We start from the raw sequence: 27,765 nt of genomic DNA on the forward strand, positions 1-27,765 counted from the left end.
TTCCTTCAGATAAATAACCAGAAGTGGAATTGCTGAATCACATGGTATTTCTAATTTTGAGGACCCTTCATACTATTTCCATAGTGGCTGCACCAATTTACATTCCTATCAGTGTTCCATTTTCTCCACATCCTTGTCAACACCTATTATTTCTTGTCTTTTTTTTTTAATTTTTTATTGTTATGTTTGTCACCATATATTACATCATTTGTTTTGGTGTAGTGTTCCATGATTCATTGTTTGTTCATAACACCCAGTGCTCCATGCAGAATGTGCCCTCTTTAATACCCATCACCAGGCTAACCCATCCCCCTACCCTCCTCCCCTATAGAAACCTCAGTTTGTTTTTCAGAGTCCATCATCTCTCCTGGTTCGTCTCCCCCTCTGACTTATTCCCCTTCATTCTTCCTCTCCTGCTATCTTCTTCTTTTTCTTTTTTCTTAAAATATGTTGTGTTATTAGTTTCAGAAGTACAGATCTGTGATTCAACAGTCTTACACAATTCACAGCGCTCACCGTGGCACATACCCTCCCCAATGTCTATCACCCAGCCACCCCATCCCTCCCACCCCCCACCACTCCAGCAACCCTCAGTTTGTTCCTGAGATTAAGAATTCCTCATATCAGTGAGGTCATATGATACATGTCTTCCTCTGATTATTTCACTAAGCATAACACCCTCCAGTTCCATCCACGTCGTTGCAAATGGCAAGATCTCATTCCTTTTGATGGCTGCATAATATTCCATTGTGTATATATACCACCTCTTCTTTATCCACTCATCTGTCGATGGGCATCTTGGCTCTTTCCACAGTTTGGCTATTGTGGACATTGCTGCTATAAACATTGGGGTGCACGTACCCCTTCGGGTCCCTACATTTGTATCTTTGGGGTAAATACCCAGTAGTGCAATTGCTGGATCGAATGGTAGCTCTAATTTCAACTGTTTGAGGAACCTCCATACTGTTTTCCAGAGGGGTTGCACCAGCTTGCATCCCCACCAACAGTGTAGGAGGGTTCCCCTTTCTCCACATCCCCGCCAACATCTGTCGTTCCCTGACTTGTTAATTTTAGCCATTCTGACGGGTGTGAGGTGGTATCTCATTGAGGTTTTGATTTGGATTTCCCTGATGCCAAGCGATGTTGAGCACTTTTTCAAGTGCTTGTTGGCCATTTGGATGTCTTCTTTGGAAAAATGTCTGTTCATGTCTTCTGCCCATTTCTTGATTGGATTATTTGTTCTTTGGGTGTTGAGTTTGATAAGTTCTTTATAGATTTTGGATACTAGCCCTTTATCTGATATGTCATTTGCAAATATTTTCTCCCATTCTGTCGGTTGTCTTTTGGTTTTGTGGACTGTTTCTTTTGCTGTGCAAAAACTTTTTATCTTGATGAAATCCCAATAGTTCATTTTTGCCCTGGCTTCCCGTGCCTTTGGTGATGTTTCTAGGAAGAAGTTGCTGTGGCTGAGGTCGAAGAGGTTGCTGCCTCTGTTCTCCTTTAGAATTTTGATGGACTCCTGTCTCACGTTTAGGTCTTTCAACCATTTGGAGTCTATTTTTGTGTGTGGTGTAAGGAAATGGTCCAGTTTCATTCTTCTGCATGTGGCTGTCCAATTTTCCCAACACCATTTGTTGAAGAGACTGTCTTTTTTCCTTTGGACATTCTTTCCTGCTTTGTCAAAGATAAGTTGACCATAGAGTTGAGGGTCCATTTCTGGGCTCTCGATTCTGTTCCATTGATCTATGTGTCTGTTTTTGTGCCAGTACCATACTGTCTTGATGATGACAGCTTTGTAATAGAGCTGGAAGTCTGGAATTGTGATGCCGCCAGCTTTGCTTTTCTTTTTCAATATTCCTCTGGCTATTCGGGGTCTCTTCTGGTTCCATACAAATTTTAGGATTATTTGTTCCATTTCTTTGAAAAAAGTGGATGGTATTTTGATGGGGATTGCATTGAATGTGTAGATTGCTCTAGGTAGCATTGACATCTTCACAATGTTGGTTCTCCCAATCCATGAGCATGGAACGTTTTTCCATTTCTTTGTGTCTTCTTCAATTTCTTTCCTGAGTATTTTATAGTTTTCTGAGTACAGATCCTTTGCCTCTTTGGTTAAATTTATTCCTAGGTATCTTATGGTTTTGGGTGCAATTGTGAATGGGATCGACTCCTTGATTTGTCTCTCTTCTGTCTTGTTGTTGGTGTATAGGAATGCCACTGATTTCTGTGCATTGATTTTATAGCCTGCTACTTGACTGAATTCCTGTATGAGTTCTAGCAGTTTTGGGGTGGAGTCTTTTGGGTTTTCCACATAAAGTATCATATCATCTGCAAAGAGTGAGAGTTTGACTTCCTCTTTGCCGATTTGGATGCCTTTGATTTCTTTTTGTTGTCTGATTGCTGTGGCTAGGACTTCTAATACTATGTTGAATAGCAGTGGTGAGAGTGGACATCCCTGCCGCGTTCTTGACCTTAGGGGAAAAGCTCTCAGCTTTTCCCCGTTGAGAATGATATTCGCTGTAGGTTTTTCGTAGATGGCTTTTATGATATTGAGGTATGTACCCTCTATCCCTATACTCTGAAGAGTTTTGATCAAGAAAGGATGCTGTACTTTGTCAAATGCTTTTTCTGCATCTATTGAGAGGATCATATGATTCTTGTTCTTTCTTTCGTTAATGTATTGTATCACGTTGATTGATTTGCGGATGTTGAACCAGCCTTGCAGCCCAGGGATAAATCCCACTTGGTCATGGTGAATAATCCTTTTAATGTACTGTTGGATCCTATTGGCTAGTATTTTGGTGAGAATTTTTGCATCCATGTTCATCAAAGATATTGGTCTGTAATTCTCCTTTTTGATGGGATTTTTGTCTGGTTTTGGGATCAAGGTAATGGTGGCCTCATAAAATGAATTTGGAAGTTTTCCTTCCATTTCTATTTTTTGGAACAGTTTCAGGAGAATAGGTATTAATTCTTCTTTAAATGTCTGATAGAATTCCCCTGGGAAGCCATCTGGCCCTGGGCTTTTGTTTGTTGGGAGATTTTTGATGACTGCTTCAATTTCCTTAGTGATTATAGGTCTGTTCAGGTTTTCTATTTCTTCCTGGTTGATACATCTCTAGGAATGCACCCATTTCTTCCAGGTTATCTAATTTGCTGGCATAGAGTTGCTCATAATATGTTCTTATAATTGTTTGTATTTCTTTGGTGTTGGTTGTGATCTCTCCTCTTTCATTCATGATTTTGTTGATTTGGGTCATTTCTCTTTTCTTTTTGATCAGTCTGGCCAGGGGTTTATCAATCTTGTTAATTCTTTCAAAGAACCAGCTCCTAGTTTCGTTGATCTGTTCTACTGTTCTTTTGGTTTCTATTTCATTGATTTCTGCTCTGATCTTTATTATTTCTCTTCTCCTGCTGGGTTTAGGCTTTATTTGCTGTTCTTTCTCCAGCTCCTTTAGGTGTAGGGTTAGGTTGTATTTGAGACCTTTCTTGTTTCTTGAGAAAGGCTTGTATTGCTATATACTTTCCTCTCAGGACTGCCTTTGCTGTATCCCAAAGATTTTGGACAGTTGTATTTTCATTTTCATTGGTTTCCATGAATTTTTTTAATTCTTCTTTAATTTCCTGGTTGACCCATTCATTCTTTAGTAGGATGCTCTTTAGCCTCCATGTATTTGAGTTCTTTCCGATTTTCCTCTTGTGATTGAGTTCTAGTTTCAAAGCATTGTGGTCTGAAAATATGCAGGGAATGATCCCAATCTTTTGGTACCGGTTGAGACCTGATTAGTGACCTAGGATGTGATCAATTCTGGAGAATGTTCCATGGGCACTAGAGAAGAATGTGTATTCCGTTGCTTTGGGATGGAATGTTCTGAATATGTCTGTGAAGTCCATTTGGTCCAGTGTGTCATTTAAAGTCTTTATTTCCTTGTTGATCTTTTGCTTAGATGATCTGTCCATTTCAGTCAGGGGTTTGTTAAAGTCCCCCACTATTATTGTATTGTTGTCAATGTGTTTCTTTGCTTTTGTTATTAATTGCCTTATATAATTGGCTGCTCCCATGTTCGGGGCATAGATATTTACAATTGTTAGATCTTCTTGTTGGATAGACCCTTTAAGTAGGATATAGTGTCCTTCCTCATCTCTTATTACAGTCTTTGTTTTAAAATCTAGTTTGTCTGATATAAGGATTGCCACCCCAGCTTTCTTTTGGTGTCCATTAGCATGGTAAATGGTTTTCCACCCCCTCACTTTCAACCTGGGGGTGTCTTTGGGTCTAAAATGAGTCTCTTGCAGACAGCATATTGATGGGTCTTGTTTTTTAATCCAATCTGATAGCCTGTGTCTTTTGATTGGGGCATTTAGCCCATTTACATTCAGGGTAACTATTGAAAGGTATGAATTTAGTGCCATTGTATTGCCTGTAAGGTGACTGTTACTGTATGTTGTCTGTGTTCCTTTCTGATCTTTGCTGCTTTTAGGCTCTCTCTTTGCTTAGAGGATCCCTTTCAATATTTCTTGGAGGGCTGGTTTCGTGTTTGCAAATTCCTTTAGTTTTTGTTTGTTCTGGAAGGTTTTTCTCTCTCCTTCTATTTTCAATGACAGCCTAGCTGGATATAGTATTCTTGGCTGCATATTTTTCTCGTTTAGTGCTCTGAAGATATCTTGCCAGTCCTTTCTGGCCTGCCAGGTCTCTGTGGATAGGTCTGTTGCCAATCTAATATTTTTACCATTGTAGGTTACGTATCTCTTCTCTTGAGCTGCTTTCAGGATTTCCTCTTTGTCTCTGAGACTCGTAAGTTTTACTATTAGATGTCGGGGTGTTGACCTATTATTATTGATTTTGAGAGGGGTTCTCTGTGCCTCCTGGATTTTGATGCCTGTTTCCTTCCTCACATTAGGGAAGTTCTCTGCTATTATTTGCTCCAATATACCTTCTGCCCCTCTCTCTCTTTCTTCTTCTTCTGGGATCCCAATTATTCTAATGTTGTTTTGTCTTATCGTATCGCTTATCTCTCGAATTCTGCCCTCGTGATCCTGTAGTTGTTTCTCCCTCTTTTTCTCAGCCTCTTTATTTTCCATCATTTGGTCTTCTATATCACTGATTCTCTCTTCTGCCTCATTTATCCTAGCAGTTAGTGCCCCCATTTTTGATTGCACCTCATCAATAGCCTTTTTGATTTCTACTTGGTTAGATTTTAGTTCTTTTATTTCTCCAGAAAGGGTTTCTCTAATAACTTCCACGCTTTTTTCAAGCCCAGCTAGTATCTTTAAAGTCATGATTCTGAACTCCAGGTCCGACATCGTACTAATGTCCGTATTGAGTAGGTCCCTGGCTGACGGTACTACCTCTTGTTCTTTTTGTTGAGGTGATTTTTTTCATCTTGTCATTTTGTCCAGAGGAGAATAGATGAATGAGAGAACAAAATGCTAACAGGTTTACAACGTCCCCAGCAAATATACTGTATACAAATCAGAAAAGACCTGAAACCAGGGGAAAAGAAAGGGAAAGAAAGAAAAAAGAAAGAGAAAAAAAAGAAAAAAGATAAAAACAAAAACAGAACAATACAAAAAAAGCAGAATATGATCAAATATGATCAGGCTAGTGCATAGATCAGTGCCACACACTAGATTTTGGGTGTATTTTGGTCTGTTAGAAAAAAGTGCCTCCTAAAATTTTAAAGGAAGAAAGACATATATGTACAAAATAAGGGTTGATACAATGAACGGATAGAAGATGACTGTAAAGATGAAAATTATAAAAGATTTTATAAAAGGACTTGATAAGTTGTTTGAAAAAAGAAAGAATAAAAAAAAAAAGAAAAAAAGGAGAGAATGTGATCAGGCAGGAGACTAAAACAGAGCCATACACTAGTGATTTAGGGTATATTTTGATCTGTTAGAAGAAACCGTATCTCAAAATTTTAAAGAGAGAAAAACTTATATATATATATATATATGCAAAAAATAAGGGTAACTACTATGAAGGGATAAAATATGACTCTAAAAATGAAAAATAAAAAATGTTTTTTTTTTTTTAAAGAGATTGATAAGATGTTGGTTGAAAAAGGGAAAAAGAAAAAAAAAACAGTTAACAAAAATTAACTTTGATGAACTAATGAATCACGGTAAAAAAGCCATGAATTCTATGTGCAGTATTCTCCTAGCGCTGGAGTTCTCCCGTTCTCCTTGATCGGTAAACTTGGTCTTGGCTTGCTGGCTGTTCCTGCTGATCTTCTGGGGGAGGGGCCTGTTGCTGTAGTTTCCAAACGTCTTTGCCGGAGGCTGAATTGCCCCGCCCTTGTCGGTCTGGGCTAAGCAAGCTGCTCGGGTTTGATCTCAGGAGCTTTTGTTCCCTGCAAGCTCTCCGTACAACCTTGGAGAACCAGGGCAAAAAATGGTGGCCTCCCAATCTCCACCTGGAGGAGCTGAGAACTCGGGGCCCCGCTCCTCAGTGCGCCCCCAGAGAAAAGCAGTCACTCCCTTGTCCCCGGTCTCCGGCCGCTCTCTGTGCTCACCCGGCCTGTGACCGAGCATTGCTATCTCTGGCCCCCGACCCCGTGTGGAGTCTCCAAACCCAGCAGATCCCTGCGGTGCGTTCCCGCGCCGCTCCTCCCCGGGAAGGAAGGGGAGTCTCCCCGGATCTGCTGCTTGTTGGGTCCCTGCTGGAGGAGCAGTGGCCCGACTGGGCCGCGGAGCAGTTTATGGCAACCCCGAGCTGAGAGCCCGCGCCTCAGCTCCGTCTCTGCAGCCAGCTTCCCCGCTCCGATACCTGGGAGCTCTGGCGCACTCAGGCTCCCCCAGTCTTTCTGTGACCCCAAGGGTCCTGAGACCACACCGTCCAGCGAGGGTTCCACCCCCTGCTTAGCCACTGGAGTGACGTCCCTCAGCGGAGCCAACTTCTAACAGTTCCGATTTTGTGCTCCGCGGCTCTAGCACTTGCCAGAAGTGGCCGGCGGAGGCCCCCTCCCCCGCCGTCTATCCTCCCAAATATCGCCTCGGATTCACTTCTCCGCACGTCCTACCTTCCAGTAAGTGGTCGCTTCTCTGTTCAGATAGTTGTTGCTACTCTCCTCTTTGATCTCCTGTTGAGTTCGTAGGTGTTCAGAATGGTTTGATCCCTATTCAGCTTAATTCCTGAGACCAGACGAAATCTAGGTCTCCTACTCCTCCGCCATCTTGCTCCCAACATTCTCTTGTCTTTTTTTTAAAAGAATTTATTTGAGAGAGAGAATGAGAGAGAGAGCATGAGAGGGGGGAGGGTCAGAGCTGAGTCAGAGCTGGGTCAGAGCTCCCTGCTGAGCAGGGAGCCCGATGAGGGACTCGATCCTGGGAACTCCAGGATCATGACCTGAGCTGAAGGCAGTCGCTTAACCAACTGAGCCACCCAGGCGCCCCACTTCTTGCCTTTTTAATAATAGTTCTAACAAGTGTGAGGTGAGGTGAAATCTCTTTGTGGTTTTGATTTCCACTTCCCTGATGATTAGTGATGTTAAGCACTTTTTCACTTACCTGTTGGCCATTTGTATATCTTCTCTGGAAAAATGTCTATTCAGATCCTCTGCCCATTTTTTAATCAGGTATGTTTTGCTATTGTTTGGTTTTTTGCTATTGCATTATAGTTCTTTATTTTGGATATTAACCCCTTACTGGTTGTATCACTTGTAAATGCCTTCTCCCATTCAGTAAGTTGCCTTTTCATTTTGTTGGTTTCTTTTGCTGTGCTGAAACTTTTTAGTTCGATGTCATCCCAGTTCTTTATTTTTGCTTTTGTTGTCAAATCCAAAAAAAAAAAAAAAAAAATCACTGCTAAGACTGATGTCAAGAGCTAACTACCTATTGTTTTCTTCTAGGAACTTCATTAGTTTCAGGTCTTAGGTTCGTCTTATGAGTTGATTTTTGTGTATGGCATAAGATAGTGATCCAATCTTTTTTTTTTTTTTTTTTTTGGGTATGTGACTGTCCTATTTTCCCAGAACCATTTATTGAAGACTGTCTTTTCTCCATTGTATATTGCTGGCTCCTTTGTTACAAACTGTATATATGTGGGTTTATTTCTGGGCTCTCTATTCTATTCCACTGACTTATGTGTCCGTTTTTATGGCAATACTGCACTTTTTTGAGTACTATAGCTTTGTAATACAGTTGAATCAGGAAATGATGCCTCCAGTTTTGTTCTTTCTCAAGATTGCTTTGGCTATTCAGGGTCTTTTGTGGTTCCATAAAAATTTTAGGATTGTTCTGTGAAAAATGCCATTGGAATTTGCACAGGGATTATATTCAATCAGTAGATTGCCTTGGGGTGTTTCCACTAAATGGTGAACACTGCATAGGAAAAATTGTAGAGGCTCTTCATGATATCTTCTTCCAGAGAGGATTTAATTTTCTCATAGCAGGCAAAGGACAAATTCTCTTAAACAGGTTTATCCCTTCTTTGCCCATATTTCTAAAGCATAGATTTTCTGAATTCTGAACTGTGCACTCTGAAATCCAAATTTCTGTTTCCCTAACATGGTGACATTTTCCAAAATATCTGCTTAACATTTGAACCTCTTAGCTGCTTTTTTCTGCTTGGGGTCTTTTTATCTGCTTCATTCATCTTATTCATGTACAATTTAGGAATCAGCAAATACTTTGAGAGCAAACTGTATAGGGGAGGAAAAAAGGATTCAATGTACTTCTCTCCAGATTCTTGGCCCCTCAAATCCTGAGTTCTTCGCTCACTCTACAGTTATGTCAAGCAGATGTCCAATTCTCTCCGCAATCCTGTCAGTTGTTGCTTAATATATTTTGAGACGACATCGTTAGGTGCAAAGGGATGTTCATAGTTATACCTTCTTGCTCTTTTTCTCACTATACAATGTCTTTTGTGGCCTCTTGATAGATTTTTACCTTGAATTATGGGGTCTGGTATTAAGAATGCCACTCCAGTTTTGCTTGTCTTGGCTTTGTGATTCCTTTTTGCCTAGTTTATATTCCAACCCTGTATTTTTTGTCTAAAGCAGTTTTTAAAAGATTTATTTGTAAGTAATCGCTACACCCAATTTGGTGCTTGAACTCATGACCCTGAGATCAAGAGTCCCATGTTCTACTGACTGAGCCAGCCACGCTCCCCTAAAGCAGTTTTTATAAACAGCATACTGTTAGGTTTTTTTAAAAAAATCTGAGATTAATTAATTGGCAAACAACCTGTTTACTGAGAATATTGTTAGGTTAGGCTTTTGAGGGACTGCCTCATTTTCTTTTAAATTTCTATTTGGTTCTTTTGACAAACCAGGTTTTTTTCTGATTTAAAAGTTTGCATTCTTTGTTTCTAAGGTGCTTGTCCTAAAGGCGACATTCATTTTGATATATTCCTACTGAATTGAGACTTTTTATATTAAATTTCTTTTTTAAGACAAATAGCACATTTAGACCCCCTTTTATCTTTTCCTACTCACACCCTACCATCCCTTTTATATATCAGTCTCCAGAATTTCAGTTCTAGGTTATTATACCTTCCTTGGTCCTTTTTAGACAAGAAAACTACTAGGATACTGCACACCATCACTTGCTACCTTTGTCCAAATACTCCTGGGTTTTCCTCCTCCCTTTTGAATCTTTTCTGAGTGTATTTTCAAAGGAAAGTCTCTGCATAAAATTCCCAAGTCTTGTACACCTGACACACTGCTGTCAGTGAATGGCCGTTTTGCCTGGGTGTAGTCTTAGCTTCAAGTTCTTCACCTTGTCCACAGCGCTGCTGCTGTTCACAGGTGGCCTGCTCGTTCTTCTGACAATTTTCAGAATCTGTCTTTGCCCTTGTGGTCTTACATGTCACTGTGTACCCAGGCCTGGAATTTTCCTTAGCTATTCTGAGGCTCCTTCTTTCTTAAAATCTCCTACTCCTGCTTTCTCCTTCCTTTTGGGGCTTCTGTTATTTGAATGTTTCCACTTCGGTTCCCAGTTTCTAAACTCAGGCTTTCTAATTTTATCTCAAGCTGGTTCCCAGTCCACTAATTTGTTCTACAGCTGCCCCACTTTCGCGGGGCGTCTCGCTCGCTTGTGCCCTTTATTTCAACTCTAATGTTTTACACCCACTATTTGCGTTTCTTTAATCAGCTGCTTTTAAGAATGATTATTACATTTGCCTTAAATTTTTATCCCATCTCTTCCAATAGCTTGGCTTCAGTTCAGTTTGTGTCTGTGGTCTTTTATGCTGGTTCTACTTCTCAGGCATCTAGTTCTTTGGCTGTGGATTCCAAATTTCCCTGCAGCCTTCAGCTCCAGGGCAGGGAACCCCAGGTGTCCAGAATAACTGCTGACCACTGTTCTCACCTCACCACATGATCTCTTTCGGCCAGAACTTCCATTTTAAACGCTAAGGAAGAAGTATCATGAAAGGAGAACTCTGTCTCCCCCGGTCGTAATCCACTCGCTCTAAGGTTTGGAAGGAGCAGGGGACCTGCACTTTAAGAAAGGAGGTCGACTCATTCAAACCAACCCTCCCACTGAAAACAACTAGAAAAACTGGACAGAATACTCAGTGCTCTGTGTGCCATTACAAGGTCCCAGCTTAGATGGCCCCTCTGGCATAGTCCTCTTGAAGGTGCTCAAAGGCAGGAATTTTGTCCCTCATCCAATGATCTGTGGCCTTTGCCTCCAGGCCCTATTGCTCCAAGCTGTAGGGGTCTTGTTGCCTTGACTTTTCACTCCTGTGTGTGAGTCATAGATTTATTGAAACTTTCCCTTGATTATTTTGCATTCTTTACAGAAACTCCTCAAAGATTCCAAAGCTAAGACACTGGGGCTTGGCCTAAAGAAGTGGTTAATGTGAGTCAAGGTCACCATCTTCAGCTTAAAGGTGATTTTGCTGAAGGTTAATAGGCAAGTGACGGGCAAGCTACACTACACAGTACTTAGAGTGCAACTCTTTCTTTTGGGGGTTCCAGCCACCTTTCCCTGCCACCTCCTGTTCTCTCTCCTCACTGCAGCTTTCATTCACAAAGGAAGCTGACAGACCATCTTGGGGGCTCTGGAGAGAAGGTGACACTCCTGATGTAGTCAGCAGTAAAAGGTGACCATGGGCAGGGATGGCAGTCCTTGCTGCCTGAGGTTATAATCTTCCCTGTATATGCCACAAAAGCTTCAAGCTTCTCCCTCTTCTGACCATCTGAGCCCCAAATGCTATCTGTGGCTGGGTGTTGTGTGTTCCAGTTACTTTGACCTTAGGCAAATCTCATTTCTGGCCCTGACTTCCACCACGGACAGTGCGGGGTTGGAGCAGATGGCCCTTTGGTAGGGTTCTGTGATGGAATGGCAGCTCCAGAATTCGAGAGGTAATACCTGCCCTGCGGCCATGTCCCACAGATCACCTTGCTCACCACAAGCTGGCAGCTGGTGTTGAGGGGCCTATGTGTAATGACTGGTGTTTCTTTCTTCAGAAAAATATTACTGGAGCCTACCAGGTTAGCAAGAAGCCTTCAAAGGCTGTGGTGAAGGTGATCAGAATTTCAGCCCCTGCCAGAGATGCTGTTTATAACTACAGTATCCAGACCCTGAACTCCACAGAGCTTGCTAAGAAGGAGCTGTATCGAGAGATGGCCAAGGTGAGTGAGAGGCCAAGAGAGGGAGGCAGGCAGGCAATGCTTATAACTCCAGACAGAAAAGTAATTGGCTAATCAATCCAGTGAGCTCTTTCTGCTTTTGACCATACTGCCTGGAGGTCAGCAGGGGATCTCTAGTGTGCACAAGAAAGCCAATCAGTGAGAGGAAGGAGACAAGGGACCAGGTACTGGGGGGAGAGGTGTTATGTTCCCACACTCTATGGGAATCCTCCACACACAAGGGTGAGCCGAGAGATCCTCAACATAGACTCTTATGTACCTGGCTGCAAACAACTGCAGGGTCCTCACCTCTAGAAAGCATTTCATTGCTGTCACCCCAAAGGAAAAGCCTTGGCAGGCTTCCAACATGTTACCTTTAGAGAAGGGATGCTCTGTCAAAGAGAACAGGAACGTGACCCTCACAGTTCAGTTATTCTGAATGGTCCAGCTATGTTGTCAGGAACTGTCATTATGCCCCAATGTGCCACTGTTTCCTACGCTTGCTTGGAGATCAGAGGGCCAGTCAGCCCCGTCCATGGCTGCTACCAGCCCTTCTATCCTCGTGTCTGCCCCTTGTCCAGGAGCCAAGGAAGAGATTCACGTACTCCCAGAAGTACCTCTCAGCCATGGTGGAGCCTCAGGACTCAGAGGAAGAGGAGAAGAAAGCCAAGAAGAAATCCTGCCAGGCCTGGCTCACAGCCAATGGATTCCAACTGACAGGTCTTCACAGAAGCCCTGAAAACAACCGTCACCTCAGACTGCCGCCCACTGGCACCGCCGCGGAGCTGAATGAGGTCCACAGGGTGGGGTGGGGTGGGGCCTCAGGTGGGGTGTCCGCAGGGCCCTCTGTCCTAACTTACTGGGGTGTTCGCCATGTAGGAGTGGAGGGAAAATGCCCGGTTTGCTACTGTGCTGGATCGAGAGAGGTGGAGCTGGGACCGGCGCCAGCAGGACTTTGACCTGTATAAAAAGCCACCGCTTTTCCTTGAGCTGCCCCCTCCTCCAGCACCAAGGCCTGCAACAGGTAACAGCGACCTCTGCAAGGCGGAGCCTCCTGACGCTGCGTGCAGTCAGGACTTCTACTGCTTCGCATCTCTGGCCTTTTTGTTTTACCTAAAGCTAGGAAGTTGAGTCAGAATAGGTCTGGCATTAATGTGCTGGGCCGGAACTCAGGAGCCCCGGATTCTAGCTCCAGCTGTAATACTAACTTGCTGTGTGACGTTGGGCAAGTCCCTTCACTGCTCCTGGTCCCTGGAACCCCACCAGATGGTTTGAGAGAGAGCACGTGCATGTGCGAGTGGGGGCAGGGCAGAAGGAATCCTCAAGCCGACTCCTTGCTGAGCGTGGAGCCTGACACAGGGCTTGAACCCACGACCCTGAGATCCTGGCCTAAGCCAAAATCAAGAGCTGCCTGCTTACCCGAATGAGCCACCCAGGCACCTCTCTGGGCCTGGTTTCTTAGCTATAAAACACCTAAGTTGGGAGATCAGTCTAAGGGCTTTCTGAGCCCCAACACACATTATGCATGTCTAGATGCCTGGCCAGCAGCTGGGGGCAGAGGCTCTGGGCACCTCTGGGACCTTCTAACTCCCTTCCTGCTCCATGATGTTGCCATTTCCATGTGGGGGAGGGAGGGAGTCTAGAAGCATGGGTCCCTCTCATCCTTCTGTTTATGAAGATGGGCCTCCAGATCATTTACAGGTTGACAGAGAACCCAAATTTGCTGGTTGCCAGGAACTTTGTTCAGGGAGAAAGAGAGAGGAGTTTATCTAGTGACAAGGTCTGCCAGAGAAACCTTTCTCAGAAAGCCAGAACAGATAAACAAAAATGCATTTCTTTCCTCCCCCAACCCCTGAGGGCAGCTGGTAACAGCTCCATGAAACAGGAGGAAGTGCCAACAAGCTGCTGAAATTTGTTTCCCCCACTGTCTGGCCCTTGCTGCCTCCCTTCAGAACAGGCTCCGGGCTCTGGGGTGGCGTGAAGGTCTCCTGCTACCTGTTGGCGTGGCCCGGCCCAGCAATGCCAGATTGCCTCCTTGGCCCAAGTGCCGCCGCTGGGCTCCACCGCAGGCCTTCCCAGCCTGTGCTCCCTGGACATGTCCGGCAGCCTGTACCCGCTGACAGCACACCACAGATGTGCGCTGGGGCCTCTCCTCCTCACCATGTTTAAAGAAAACTCGGAAATGGCAGCTAGGAAAGGGAGATTTGAACCAGGGGTGCCCATGCCACAGGGCCTACAGTGAAGCCCCCTTTCCCAAAGGGCATGGGGTCTGGACAGCTGCTTCCCAAGCTTCCCTGGCACTATACCAGATTCGTACTCTCCATTTTGTACACAGTACTTCCTTGCCGACAAAATACTTTAAGACCTTCAGGTTTCACTGGAAAGTTACCTCCAATGTCACAAGATTCGTCACCTTTTACCTTTTGAAGATTAGTTACCCAGTCCCTGGCAGAGTGCTCAGGCCAGCCCAGGTGTCTGCACAGCAGACCGACCAGTACTTGAAGGAAAAGGAAAGAGCCTGGCCTTCTCCTCCCACCTCAAGACAACAGCTGTAGTAGGTTTTCTGGAGCCCCAAACGGCCCAGAAAGGAGCCTAGAAAAACGCAAAGGCCTATTAGTGCCACCTTAAGATTCCGCATTGTCCCCCCTTCAGGAGTGGAGGCTAAGCTCTGTACAGACAGCAGAGAAAGGCCCCCGGCAGGAAAAGCGTGTGCTGTCATGTACCAGACTGTGCCGTTTTCACCCAGCACCTGAGAAGGACCAGAGACGGGCTTGATAATCCCCAGGGCACTGTGGCCTGGCCTGGGCACCGGCTCCTCAGCATGCAGGGCCCTCTTCCTGCAGGGAGAAGACAAAGCGCACTGGAGGCCATCCTCAGAGGGCGGATCTCAGGGTTCTGAGGAGGAACAGGATCAGTACAGCACAAACGCTAGAAGGGTAAACACAAACTTGTGCATTTTATATTTTTGGTTATTAAGTGCATCTGTTCCATGTACACAGTTTGTAGGCCGTTTCTTGGAGAACGCAGTCTACAAGAATGTGTGGTCTAGCAGAAGTGGCTATCCATGTCCCTGCCAGTCTCCTGCCACAGAGGCAGCAACATGAGCCCACTGCCACTGTGACATCTAAACTAGCGGAAGCCCCTCAAATCCCAGGTGTCACCAACTGCATTTTCTCGGTCTCTTCAGCACCTGGGACCAGGTCATGCAGCAGTGCCTGCAGGGCAAAGTGTGAGGAGGCACCCTCAGGCCAGGAAAAAGCCCCTCTGGTGTACAGGGGGAAGAAATGGCTCCACCTTCCGGAGAAAGTTGTCCATCGATGGGCCATGGCCTGGGGGCAGCAGGGAACACTGTCCCTTTACTTCAGGACGTCCTGTCCAGAGGGTGGGCACAGACGTAGGCTTGCTTCTCGAGGACCTGCTGGGACACTTTCTTAATCTGCTCATCTAGATTTTCTGGAGAATCTGGGAGGAAAAAAGAATAGGCTTGTGAGGACCGAGTACTGCTGGGGCTACTGTGTCTCTGTTTTGTTTCAAACAAAGTTGGCCCACCCACTGTGAAGGAACCCTAAAGGTAACTCTCCTCCTCCACACCCCTAGGAGGTGATTCTGGCTGCAGGGAGAAAGAGGGATGGGGCTTCATCCTGAAAAACAAAGGGCTCATCCTACTAATCCCTGAGAACTCTGGATCTTGTGGGAGCAGGGGCTGGAGAAGGACCCTCTTGCCAGTCAAGCCTACAAGAGGAGCAACCATGCCTTCCCGCCACAGCACGGAACAGACACGCCAGCACCCAGAGCCAGGAGCTGCACACAACTGTGTGTTCCTCTCCTCCATCACTTGACAACAGGGCTGGTCTCCACAGCAGGGGCAACATGACATGGAGCCCTGGAGCCAAATCGACTCTAAGGGTCAGAAGACGAATCTGAGCCAGGTGTTCTCAGACATGGCCAAGGGGCTAAGGTAGAGGAGGAGCATTCCAGACAAGCAGCCCTATGAGCCAAGCCCCTGCAGAGGCTAGGGCCAAAGCCTGGGACATATGCTAGGAGGGCAGCTGCCAGACTCAGGCCAGGCACGTTGGGCCACACCTGTGGGAGCTCTGACAGTCTTCACCTGCAGGTACATGCTCCTATCTGGCAGGCCTGCTGTAGGTGCACCCGACCCTACCAGCCATCACTCAAAGGAGAGCTTGGTGAGCAGCCAGCAGGCCCTGGGAGGCTGGCCCTCAACAGTCACCTGGACTCAGGCCCACACCTCCCTCCCAAGGCCACCCCTACTCACACTTATCCAGCTGGGACAGGGTGAAGAGATTCTGGTAGTAAGCTTCTGCACAGAAGATGTTGGCCAGCAGAACCTGCCACAACCAAGACATGTTATTAAGTGCCATCTGTTCCATGTACACAGTTTGTAGGCCGTTTCTTGGAGAATGCAGTCTACAAGAGGATGACGTAGGGCAACCCTCCACCTCCCCCGGTGTGTGAGTTTTAAGGAACCCAGCCAAACTCAGAATCTTGGCTGGGGTCAAAAGGCCTGGCTCAGGAATCAGACTCTTAGGTTCTAATTCCAGCCCTGACCCAATTAGCTCTGTCCCCAAGAGCAAATTACTCAACACTTCTGAGCCTCAGTTTCCTCTATGGCAGGAAGGCCATCATAATCCTAATGCCCACAGGCTGTTGTGGGACAATGCACGTAAAGACCCAGCACACAGTAGGCAGTCAGTGACTGCATCCAGCCCCTCAGGCAGGATAAGGAAGGCAGACGGGGTGAGGGCACAAGGTTTGGGACCCCATCACTCACCTACCCTCTTCCCTCAGGTAGAAAGACAAAAGAGAGTGGCCCCATGTCCTGAGCAGCCCAGACCTTCTCATCGGAGCTGACCACCAATGCTGGCCATGGCCACAACTCAGCCAACCTGCCTGCCTCCTCGGACCATGCCTGGGTCAAGGCCCTTGACTTGCCCATGCCACCCACTGACCCCCTCCCCCAACCACAGGCTTCATTAAAGTGCAGGGGATGAAGCCAGCAGAGAGGCTCACCTCGTGGTCGTGATTTCGGATCCCCACGCGGATCGAGCGGCTGGCCCTCGACAGCACGGCTGTCATGCCATACAGGTTAATGAGGATGTTGGCGACCCGCTTCAGGACCATCTGCTCCTCCACGATGGTCTGTGAACAGAGCCCAGGGTGGAGACTCGGAACCCAGGGCCTCCCTGCCTGGGCACATCTTCAGCCATCTCCAAGACTCATTTCATGCCTCAGTAAAGGGGGGCTGACACTGCCTCTCCTGTTGGCTCACTGGCTGCCTTGTTTTCCCTTCTGTCTAGATTTGGGCATGGGTCAAGCCAAGGCCAGGTCCCAGAAACCTGGCTGAGACCACTGGCTGTTGCTTACTGTGCTTCATGTCACCCTGAGCAGCAACAGCCTCACAGAGCAGGGCCCTAGATTTGGGCCCAGGCAGGGCGGCCCTCCCTACTCCAAAGAACCTCTCTTTACCGGGAAGGCACCCACCCAAGTGGCCCCCGGGAATAGGCAGCCCCACCCCACCCCTTCATGGTGACCAAGATTTCTTTCTAGGCCTGGTCCCAAAGGCAGACACTTGGGAAAATACCCCATCTCCCTGACCCTGAAGTCGGCCTGCCATCCCCAGATCTGGCAGGGGCCCGGGTACCTTGCCAAAGCGAAGTAGCAGCGTCTCCACAGTGCGGCCAAAGTAATACACGTTCTCCTCAAGCTTGCTGGCACTGTCCTAAGTATGCCAGGGGAAAGACCACTTAGTGACACTTCCCCACGGTGCCCATCCCACCCGGCTGGGGCTCTGGGGCCCAGGATCTGCCACCAGTCTGGGTCATCCTCCCCAACACCCTGGTCACAGCCCTCTGGAAGGGGATATCCATCAGGAGGGCCCCACATGGGGGAGTATGCCACGTGTGCCCACTCACTGCGACACTGGGGTGCACCGCTCCCAGCTTCCCTGTCAACCCCAGATCCACGGTTCGGCCCAGGGAGTCTCGCAGCCTCTGGCCGACGGTCTCAAGAATAGTGGTCACGTTGCCCCGTTTAAGCTCGCTGCAGAAAGCCCACGGCCCTGTGACCTCAGGCCCCAATGCTGGTTCCCATTGCCCAGCAACACCCGTTCCCTCTGACTATCCAAGGCATTCAAGGGACCAACTCAGGACCCAGGTGCTGCCCTGCCCCGGGCCTGCTGGATGCCCAAGACCTCCCCGCCTGTCAGAGAACAGCTGGTCTCTGAGGTAGAGCCACACAGAGCACTCAGTCACAGTCACAGCCAGCCCCCAGGGGGTGCCCTGGGGTGAAGGAGTCTGCAAAATGCTCTGAGCAGCCCATACTGGGCTCCAGCAGTGATTTCTAAGTGCTCCAGGCCCCTGATGGGGGGCAAGAGGAGCAAGAGAGTGAGAGAAGAGAATAGTCTCGTGTTAGCCTTTGAGCCCAGCGCCTGTTGGAGGGATGGCTCTCACCAGGTTCTGAAGGGAGCGCTCACTTCCCCCTGCAGCAGGGGGAGACGGGAGCTGCTGGGGGAGAACAGTGAGGCAGCTGGCCCCACTTATCACTAGCAGATGAAGGCCAAGCTCTAGAGCCTGGCTTTTAAGGCTCTGGTCCCCTTCCCTCCCTCCAGCCAGCCTCTGACTACATGGCTTCATGGCCCCCGTCCCAGGACAGGGATCCCCTTCTTGCCGCCCCAGGATGGACCTCTCATGGGCCCATGGGGTTGGCACCTACTTGATCCTTGCAGTCAGGATGCGGCCGGCATGCTGCAGGCCTGTCAGGGCAATGTACATCCGGAGAATCTCGTTGGTTCCCTGTGGCCAGATCGGTATGGAGGTCAAGCTGGCCCCATTGGGATGGCCCTGTTTGTGCTGTGCATGTAATTGGGTTGGCCACCCCACTGCCCACTTGCCAGTGCCACGGAAGCTGCCGCTTTGGAAGCAGCCTCACACTGGGAGCAGGGCTGTGACCCGAGGGTGAGGGCAACACGCTGGCTACCACCTCCACAGGGATGAGCAGGGGGCTGACCAGACAGCCGTGGCCTCCCTCAGGGTCTACCACCTCTCTATGACCAACCATACAGGACTCATTCCTTTTTCCAAGCCTCCAATTCGGCTTCTTTAAAATGGGAGAAACCACCTTCCCCAGGAGGGAGGGGTGCTGGTGCCCAGGAGCAGCAAATGCTGGGTGGGTGCCACCAGATTCCTCAGGGCAACAACTGGCCACTGAGGACGAGAGCTGGCAGCTCCCTAGTGCCAGGTATCCATACCCAGAGGGCCACCTCTCCCCTGCTGCTGTACCTGGCACACACTGCTCACCACCTGGGATTATGTCCGAGAGGTGGGCCACACCTCTGCCCGACATGCACAGTGGTGCTGCAGGTCACAGGGCCAGCACTGGGCACTGAAGCCTGCAGCCAGGCTGGGCTGTGGACAGGAGACTCCCATGGGAGAGAAGAAGAGCTTGGAGGCCTGCAGGCTAAGGTGTGCCCCATCCTGCACAGTCTCCAGACCGGGGCATTTGCTTCATACTGAGGGCTCCGTGGCCCTCCGTGCCCCACCCAGTCAGGACCAAATTCAACCAACCAAGGGGAAACGGCCTTAGAAGAAGCAGTCCTGGGGCAGCAGGAATGGGACATGTCCCCATGCCCTTGGGAAAGTGCCCCTTCTGCCCTCAGGCTGGTCACATCATATCCTGTCTGTCTCTAAGGAAGAGGACCAAGGGCTGGGATGCTGGGGGGCATACCAAGAACAAGAACAGCCATGAGTCCTTCCCCCTGGGTTGGGGCGCCCAGGAGCTGGGCCCCACCTACATGAGATCTGAAGGTGCCTTTCAGAAACCACACTGGTTGCTCAGGCTCTAAGCCTCGTCTACGGGCCTGCCTCCTACACACCCTACGACCATCCTAAAATTCCAACTGTCTCTCTCTACAGCCTCTGAAGTCAACCCTTCTCTTCTGCAGCATGCACCTAGCCTCTGCAAACCGCCCCCCCCAACCACGTCAGCCCCTGGGGAATTTCCCAGAATGGGAATGCATTCAAGTCATTCCCTGCTCAGAAACCTCTGATGGCTTCCAGTGCCTGCACAGTAAGATCCAAATTCTTCTGCTTATTGGTCAAGGTCCTCCATAGCCTGGCTACTTGTCTCCCCTTCTCATCTACCCTCTGCCCCCACCCCATCAACTTTTCTACCACCTGCCCCAGCTCCCCCCTACTAGGACTATTCACTGCTCTCACAAAGACTTGCTCATTCTACCCAGCGCTGGCAGGTAAGGCCCGATCGGGCCTGGCACATTCCATCTCCCTGTCCTTGGCCCAAACCACCCCCCGCTTGGCCAGGCCACAGTTGTTTCTGCCCCCAAAGGCCAAATGCACTTGCTTCCTGAGACTCCAGCCCACTGTAGGGGGAGGTGCCGCTCAGGCCCTCACTGTGAGGGTATTCCACAGTCCACCCCGGTCAGCCAGGCCATTCAGACCGCAAGCTCCCCAAAAGCTTCTCTGTGGTCCCAACCCCCCTTTTCTTACCCCACCCGGGGTCTCCCCCTCACTGAATTCCCTTTTTAGGCTTGTGAACCCATGGAGGGGGGCAGCAATTAGAGAGAGAGGTGTCAGGGCGGGGGAAGCCTGTAGAGAGGACGCTGCTGAGTTGCCTCCATATCCTGAGGAGGAAAGCCAGACCCAGAATGAGCCCTGGAGGCACAACCGGGCCTCCTGTGGGATCTCTGCTTGTCCCACCACCGCCAATGGAAGTGCAGACTCAGCAGAAAGGGCCCTCACTTGGCCCCTCAGCCTCCCCTCCACCCCTGGGAAATGGGGCTATGCAGAGGTGTGAGGAGGGACAGACGAGAGCCCTTGGGGTGGGTGGCGGGAATGTTGGGCGTTCACCTCGAAGATGAGCAGGATGCGGCTGTCACGCAGGAAGCGCTCGTACGGGTAGTCCTTCACGTAGCCCGAGCCCCCGAGGATCTGCAGTGCCTCGCTCACGCACTGCCAGGCGCCCTCTGAGCTGAACACCTGCCACAGAGGCAGGACCCGGTTAGCACAGGGGTGACAGTGCTGGGTGCCTTTCACAAGGGGGGGCTTCAGCCAGGGTAGGTTGCCTGGGGACGGAGTGGGAGGCTCGGCGTGGAGAACCTGGCTCTAGGACGAGACTGACCCAGGTAGCAGCCCTGTCACAGTCTCACTGGGTGGCCTCAGGCACGTCCTTTTCTTCCTGGACCACAGTGATCAGTCGTGGCTCCCCATCTACCGTGACTCTTCCTACCTCTTGAGGCTTCCTTGGGGTGGAAGGGCCCACTCCATACCTTCCACATGGAGAAAACTCCTGTCCTTTTAAAACCCATCTCAGACTCCCTCTCCAGGAGGCCTGACGCTGCCCACCCAGCCCCATTCACCCACAGCTCACTCCTCTGCATATGAACTGCTTGGCTTGACACCTGGCTGTGGGTGACACACAAAAGTGGAAGGCCGTCCACCCACAATAAAGTCCTTCTCAAGAAAGCTCAGCTGCTATTGCATACTGATGGGAAACTATAACATGGCCTATATTTTCTCCATCTGCTATCAACTAGTAACAACTTGGCACAAACTGTGCTGGGGAGACACTGTCCTGTCCCTATCAACACACTCGACTGGGCACTGTTCCTTGCTGTTTCTCCTGTGCCATGCTGGCCTCCCCAGCTGTGTCCTAGGGCCATGCCTGGCACATGGTGGGGATGTCATAAATACTGGATCAATGATAAAATGACCTATAAGCTTACAAGAAGAGGAAGATGGCAGGGAACACTGGGTCTGAAAGGCTGCAGCTAAGGAACTATTCTGGGTCTCTCAGGCTGGGCAGGGATTACCTTCACCATGGCAGCCTCGATGGAGCAGTCAGGAAACCCTGGTTGGTCCAGCATCCCCGCAGTGAGGTAGGCCATGCTTTCCATTACATAAGCCTTCTGAGCCATCAGGGCAAACTTCTCCTGGGGTGTTCAGAAAAAAACACAATCAAGAAACAATTTGCATGTGCTGAGACCCAGATGTGCCAGCCAGCAGAGAAGGTAATGAAGTCCAGAGCCTCAATGCCCAAGAGCACCAAGCCCCAGCATTCATGACAGCGAGCCACATTAAATAAAGCCTTATCCTGTCTTCTTCCCAATCACTGCACGGCAGTCACCAGCACAGACCACAAAGGCACATTTCTCATGCCCACACGTGAAACCAATATATGCGGCACCCGTAACCTTCAGTACCTGAATTAGTCCAAATTCACTGAGGTTCTTGTTGAACTGTTTCCTCGAGCAGGCATATGCAGCAGTCATTTCTGAAGAGCAGAGTCATTAAAAAGAACCATTTTCTGGCTATCCGAAAACAATTTCCTAAGGCTATCATCATTACTCTACCAATACTCAGGCAGGAACTATGAGAAACAGGTCTGCTGAGACCAAACACCCTGCAAGACAGCGCTGCCCCTTCCTAGCATATCTGGTCAGACAGGCCTGAACCTGACACTTTTCCTTACCAGATGATAGGCCGGGCCAACAACTACCATCCCTGAACATCACCACTGACCTCACAGCATTGCTGCCAAGGCTGCCAGAGCTGCAGGTGTAAGTAAGGCACCTAGCACGGAGCCAGGGCCCTGGAAGCACCCGAAAGGAGGAGCAGGCTCATGCCTGTCACAGCTGTCCATCACTAGAGCAGGAGGGCAGCCTGTCGTGTATAAAGCTGTACCAGGTGCCCAAGAGAATATGGCAGCCTCCCAGTGGTCAGCGGCAAATGCCAGCCCCTCCCCCTGCAGTCAGCCTTCTCAAGAGTCTACCTCCTTTGGGGGCAGGCCGACCATGAGAGCCCCCATTAAGCTCTGGCATGAAGGAGTTTTCCTGATGGGGAAGCAGAGGCCCAGGGCACTTAGGCCTGATGGGGAAGTTTTCCTGATGGGGAAGCCCAGGCTCAGCTTAGCAAAGTGAGCCGAGGCCTGAGTTTGGAGTCTGACAGGATCAGCTTTTAGGCCCAAATGAGTAGCCTTGGACAAATCACTTAGCCTCTCTGAGCCTCAGGCTCCTCATCTATGAAATGGAGATAAGAGATGAAAACAAAGCCTCCCTGTCCCCACCTGGCCCTGAACTCTGAGGAACTTCATAAGCACTAGACCAGCGGCCCCCCCCCCCAACCAGGGCCCCTTTCACTGCAGTCGCCTCCACAAAGCTAAGATGATAATGACATCCATGCCCAACAAAACCCCACAGGGCTGTTCTAAGTTCACTGACAAAACATTCTAGGTTTCAGGTATGCTAACAGAAAAAACAAAGGGAAGATCCTGAAGCTAAGTGATCGGAGTTCCACTCCTCACCCACCGAGTCTCCCACTGAATTAGCACTGATGTCTTGCTCACATCTGAATGTTTGTGAAGTAGCTCTGTTCTTAGTGGTCAGAGCAGCAACCCCTCTTGACCTCTGATGGTCCGCTCCCCCATTCCCTGACTCTGTGAGTAGGTAAAACAGGAGTGTGAAAAGGGAACATTAACCACTTGGGGGCAGATTGACCACATTTTTTGGTCTAAACCAAAGTCCGCATCTTAAACTGCAGCTGGGCTCTCTGTCCATCTGAAGGCCTGGCTCAGCAGCAGCCTGTGTAAGGACATCGTAGAGCCTCCGGGGTGGAGTGGGGGCTGCAGGGGCAAGACTGGGCCACAAAAGGCTCCTGTCCCTGACTTACCTACCAATCAATTTCTTGAGCATCCCGGCCACAGTGCTGCCCATGCTGAACCGCCCATTGTTGAGGATGTTCATGGCTACCTGTAGGGAGAGAGGGAGCGGCTCACTGCCACTGCACTCCCAAAGTGTCCTGCTCACCCCTGCTGTGCTGGGAAAAGCCCAAAGGACCTGGAGGTGACAGACCACAGCACTGCTTGTCTATTTTTACCAGATGGTTTCTTGAGGACAAAAGGTAAGTCTCTAGAGAATTCTGTGCCCACATCTGGGAAAGTTAATCATCCTGCCAATCCCCACCAGGCTGGGAGACAGTGTGGTCCCAACACATCACAATAAGGTGACTCAGTCACAAACATCCTTGGAGTCACCTCCTGATAAAGGAACTGGACAACATTATTCCAGTAGAACAGGCCAATTCTTAGTCCTCAGAGGAGGGGCAGAAACTAAGACCTACGGGGTACACCCTGCAAGCTACCAAGACTTTCCCACCAGCATGACCCTCCCGAAGGACAGCAGTGACCCGCCAAGCCCCTCCCACACCCGTGATGCCCAACTAGGAGGCCTCAATGACAGGCTGGGGCTGAGGGCAGAAAGGAGTCTGTGAACACCAGTTTTCCTAAAAGCGCAACTCCAAGCGTATTACAGCTTTTCACTGAATGCTTATGTGTGACTTGGATGAATAAATTATGCAACTGATTCTGAATTTATGATCACTTGTTAACCTGAACGGGAGAATCTCAAAGCAGACATTGTGAGGCTGGAAGCTGCTCCAACGACTGGTGGGGGGGAAGGTGAGTGCAGATTTCACCTACTGAGTCCTAGGGGACTGGGGAATGCAGGAACAAGGCCCGGCCTTGGGGGCTGAATGAGGGAGCAGGCACAGTTATATCCCACCACAGTGTGACACCCAGATCCTGGCCTGCCTCTTCTCGGGGCTGTGCCTCTGATCTCAGACTGCCTGAGTCTCAGGCCTCGGGTGTGCACTGGTCTCGGGACCTGCCAGGACTATGAGGAGCAAGTGAATTCTCCCACTTCATCCCCTCTGCCCACATGGGCTTGCAAAAGCCAGTTCATGGTTTTATGAAAGCAATCCATTTTACGGCCCCTTCAGAATTTCTTCTTACACTCATTAAAAAAAAAAGAGACAGAAAGAAAAAAGGATTTGAGACTAGATCTCATTCCCCAGAGGATCTTAATAGATTTTGCCCTTTTTCAAGACGGGCTCCTGAGCTCAAATATTAACCCTCCTCAACCATGGGGCCTCCCCTCCTGCCTATGAGGCACCTGCCCGCTTGACCAGCTTCTCTCCCACAGATGTCTCCTTACAACGGCATTCTACATCACACTTTGCCAGAAGTGACACACAATCCATGCTTCCAACAGCCCCTGCCCGGCAGTTCACTGACTGCCTCCATACCTCAAAGGTCTATCGATAAAACCTCTGACTGGGTGCCTGGGTGGCTCAGTCGTTAAGCGTCTGCCTTTGGCTCAGGTCATGATCCTGGGGTCCTGGGATCGAGCCCCGCATTGGGCTCCCTGCTCCGCAGGAAGCCTGCTTCTCCCTCTCCCACTCCCCCTGCTGCTGTTCCCTCTCTCGCTGTGTCTCTCTCTGTCAAATAAATAAATAAAATCTTTAAAAAAACAAAAACAAAAAACCTCTGACTACCCAGGAGTCTACCCTTTTTTTCCCACTTTAGCCAGGCGATTTTCACCTGGCCTCTGATCATTTTGTGGTCTCCGGGCACTCACTTTTTAGCATTTAGGTCAACGGGCAAGCAATCCTACTAGTAACAAAGAAAGGGCTTTGGAAATCTATTTTCTTTTGCATACTAAAATAATTGTTTTTACATCTAATACAATGGGGAAAATGTCTCAATGCAGTGTGGAAAGGACTAGGGCAAGGGCCACTCCCATATAGGAACAAGCCCAACTCTCCACAGGTAACCCGGCAGCAGCGGCCAACTGAAAATGTTTGTGCCCTCTGACCTGGAAAGCCTACTGCTGGGTGTTTAAGGTGTGGAAATAATCAGACAAGTGCGCACAGATACAAGCAAGGAGACAGCCCACGCAATACGGTTCAGTGTTAAATGCCCGACCCCAGGAACCTGGGAACATCAAATGTGCCACCACCAGAGAAATACTCTGCAGGGTTAAATATTAGCAACATACATTTACTAGCATGAGAGAGTACTAGGATTTCTTGATAAGTGAAAAAATACAGGCTATATTACACAAATAGTATTACCAAATGTTTAAGAGACATATGCTCTTTAAAAAGGTCTAGAAAAGGGCACCTGGGTGGCTCAGTCAGTTAAGTGTCCGACTCTTAATCTCAGCTCAGGTCGTGATCTCAGGGTTGTAGGTTCAAGCCCCATGCTGGACTCCATGCTGGAGTGGAGCCTACTTTAAATAGCTTAAATAAATAAATAAAGAGGTCTAGAAAGATGAGCACCCAAACTGAACGATGCATAGCAACTCTCTTAGAATCGAGCTTCAGCTAATTTCATTTTTTCCATCTATATTCTCATCTGTATATAACATCTGAGTTACACAAATAATAAACATACCACTGTGCACACACTGCTACCTTTTTGTCCTTTCACCTCTTAAGTCATTTGGTCCACATTCACCAAGCAGCCTCTAGCCAGGGGCTTTGGCTGAACGCATTTATCAGATTCTCATTAATACCCAGGAAGGGAGAAAGGTATTGCTGTGATCCCTGCTTCACAGCCAAGGTGGGTGGGGCTCCCCAGAGCGAAGATACTTGCCCAGGTCACCTGGTAAAGGCTGGGAAACAATAAAGACAGCCAGATGGCAAAGGAGGGGGGCCTGGGTGCCTCAGTGGGAGTGTGCGATTCTTGATTTCAGGGTCATGAGTTCAACCCCACATTGGGTGCAGAGATTACTAATAAATAAGCTTTAAAAAAAATGGGCAAAGGATCTGAAAATACATTTCTCTAAAGAAGATGTATCAATGGCCAATAAGCACATGAAAAGATGCTCAACCTGATCACTCATTAGGAAAATCTAAGTCAAACCACAATGAGATACCACTTCACACCCTCCGGGATGGCTATAATTTTAAAAATGCCTAATAACAAGTATTGGTAAGGATGTGGAGAAACTAGACCCTCCTACGCTGCTGCTGGCAAAGGTAAGTGGTGCAGCCACTATGGAAAACAGTCTGGCAGTTCCTCAAAAAGAACATACCGTCACCGTATGACCCAGCAATGCTCCTTCTAGGTATACATAACCAAAAGAACCGAAAACATACTGTTCACACAAAGACTTGTATATGGATGTTCATAGGAGCATTATTGATAAAAGTCCCAATGTGGAAACAGTCCAAATGTCCATGAGCTCACGAATGGACAAATGTGGTGTGTCCCTACAATGGAATATTATTCAGCTACAGAAAGGAATGACAAGTGCTACAGCATGGATAAACCTTGAAAACATTATGCTAAGTGAAAGAAGCCAGACACAAAAGGTCGTATATGGGTTCCATTTACATGGAATGTTCAAAATAGGCAAATCCATAGAAACAGAAGTAAAGTAGCGATTACCAAAGACTGGGAAAGGGGAAATGAGAAGATATGGCATTTCCTTCTGGGGTGATGAAAATGTTCCAGAATTAGACCACGGTGATGGTTGTACAACACAGCGAATATACTAACACCCACGTGTACATTTGAAAATTAGTAAGTTTATGTGATATGAGTTTTAGGTCAATTAAAAAATAATAAATCTGACTCCAAGACAGGACCCATGGCTGTGCACTCAGAGAGACTGAGCTTCCTCAGTGCCCACTGGCCTGCTTTCTTTCACTTGCTGGAGAGAGGAATCCTATCCCTACTTGACGCAAGGGAAGCCTCGCAGTACCACACACTCCCTCTTCTGGGACCCGCCTTCTCCATCTGCTGATTTCCTGTCGGAGGACTACACACAGTCACCTGGCAAGCACACGCTGGTTGGCTACAAGCAGGGATGGGATAGGGGGAGGGGGGCCAACAAGCTACTCCATGAACCCGCGCGGCCCTCATGGGGGCTGCTGTCATGACGCACCTTAAACCCGCCTCCGACTTCTCCAAGGACATTCTCGATGGGCACCTTGGTGTTTTCAAAATGCACCTCACAAGCTGAAAAAGATGAAATTGAAGGCCTTACCTGATGAATGCAGAGCACTCGCACTGGACCCATAGGCATGAAATATAATTCATTCATTCGTTCACTCATTCTCCAGCTACTGAAAGAATAGTACAGAAACAAGGTTCCTGTCCACGTGGAGCCCCTACTTTGCTAGGGACATGATGATGTTTAAGTACTACAGATGAAATAGAGTGGTGACAGAATCAGAGGTTGGAGAGGGGGCAGATAGTAACATTTTTGTTAGGGGCTTCCATCAGGCTTTTCTAAGGGGACGCTCGGCAGAAGTTTGGAGGAGCACGAGCCAGAGGCAGAACCATGGAAGTGGATGGCACAGGCCTT

At 48.5% G+C, this 27,765-nt stretch overlaps 2 protein-coding genes across 2 annotated transcripts in view; one reads left to right on the plus strand and one right to left on the minus strand.

Annotated features, from left to right (window-relative positions):
- CFAP92 (cilia and flagella associated protein 92 (putative)) overlaps positions 1-12,713 on the plus strand; it is a 70,745-nt gene extending 58,032 nt beyond the window's left edge. The window contains exons 12-14 of the mRNA XM_088023211.1: positions 11,421-11,585; positions 12,164-12,376; positions 12,462-12,713. Coding sequence (XP_087879337.1) covers positions 11,421-11,585; positions 12,164-12,376; positions 12,462-12,713 — 630 coding nt within the window. The remainder of the gene's footprint in view (positions 1-11,420; positions 11,586-12,163; positions 12,377-12,461) is intronic.
- Positions 12,714-14,519: 1,806 nt separating this feature from the next.
- ACAD9 (acyl-CoA dehydrogenase family member 9) overlaps positions 14,520-27,765 on the minus strand; it is a 44,289-nt gene continuing 31,043 nt past the window's right edge. Inside the window, exons 8-18 of the mRNA XM_028101570.2 lie at positions 27,343-27,416; positions 23,286-23,361; positions 21,817-21,887; positions 21,427-21,546; positions 20,465-20,593; positions 18,315-18,394; positions 17,516-17,642; positions 17,245-17,322; positions 16,614-16,742; positions 15,859-15,931; positions 14,520-15,044 (exon numbers count right to left, since the gene is read on the minus strand). Coding sequence (XP_027957371.1) covers positions 14,944-15,044; positions 15,859-15,931; positions 16,614-16,742; positions 17,245-17,322; positions 17,516-17,642; positions 18,315-18,394; positions 20,465-20,593; positions 21,427-21,546; positions 21,817-21,887; positions 23,286-23,361; positions 27,343-27,416 — 1,058 coding nt within the window. The 3' untranslated portion in view covers positions 14,520-14,943. The remainder of the gene's footprint in view (positions 15,045-15,858; positions 15,932-16,613; positions 16,743-17,244; positions 17,323-17,515; positions 17,643-18,314; positions 18,395-20,464; positions 20,594-21,426; positions 21,547-21,816; positions 21,888-23,285; positions 23,362-27,342; positions 27,417-27,765) is intronic.

This window comes from Eumetopias jubatus, unplaced genomic scaffold (assembly GCF_037043125.1).
Source record: "Eumetopias jubatus isolate StellerSeaLion01/CBP00866 unplaced genomic scaffold, mEumJub1_p1.0 scaffold_1, whole genome shotgun sequence".
NCBI classification, from domain to species: Eukaryota; Metazoa; Chordata; class Mammalia; order Carnivora; family Otariidae; genus Eumetopias; species Eumetopias jubatus.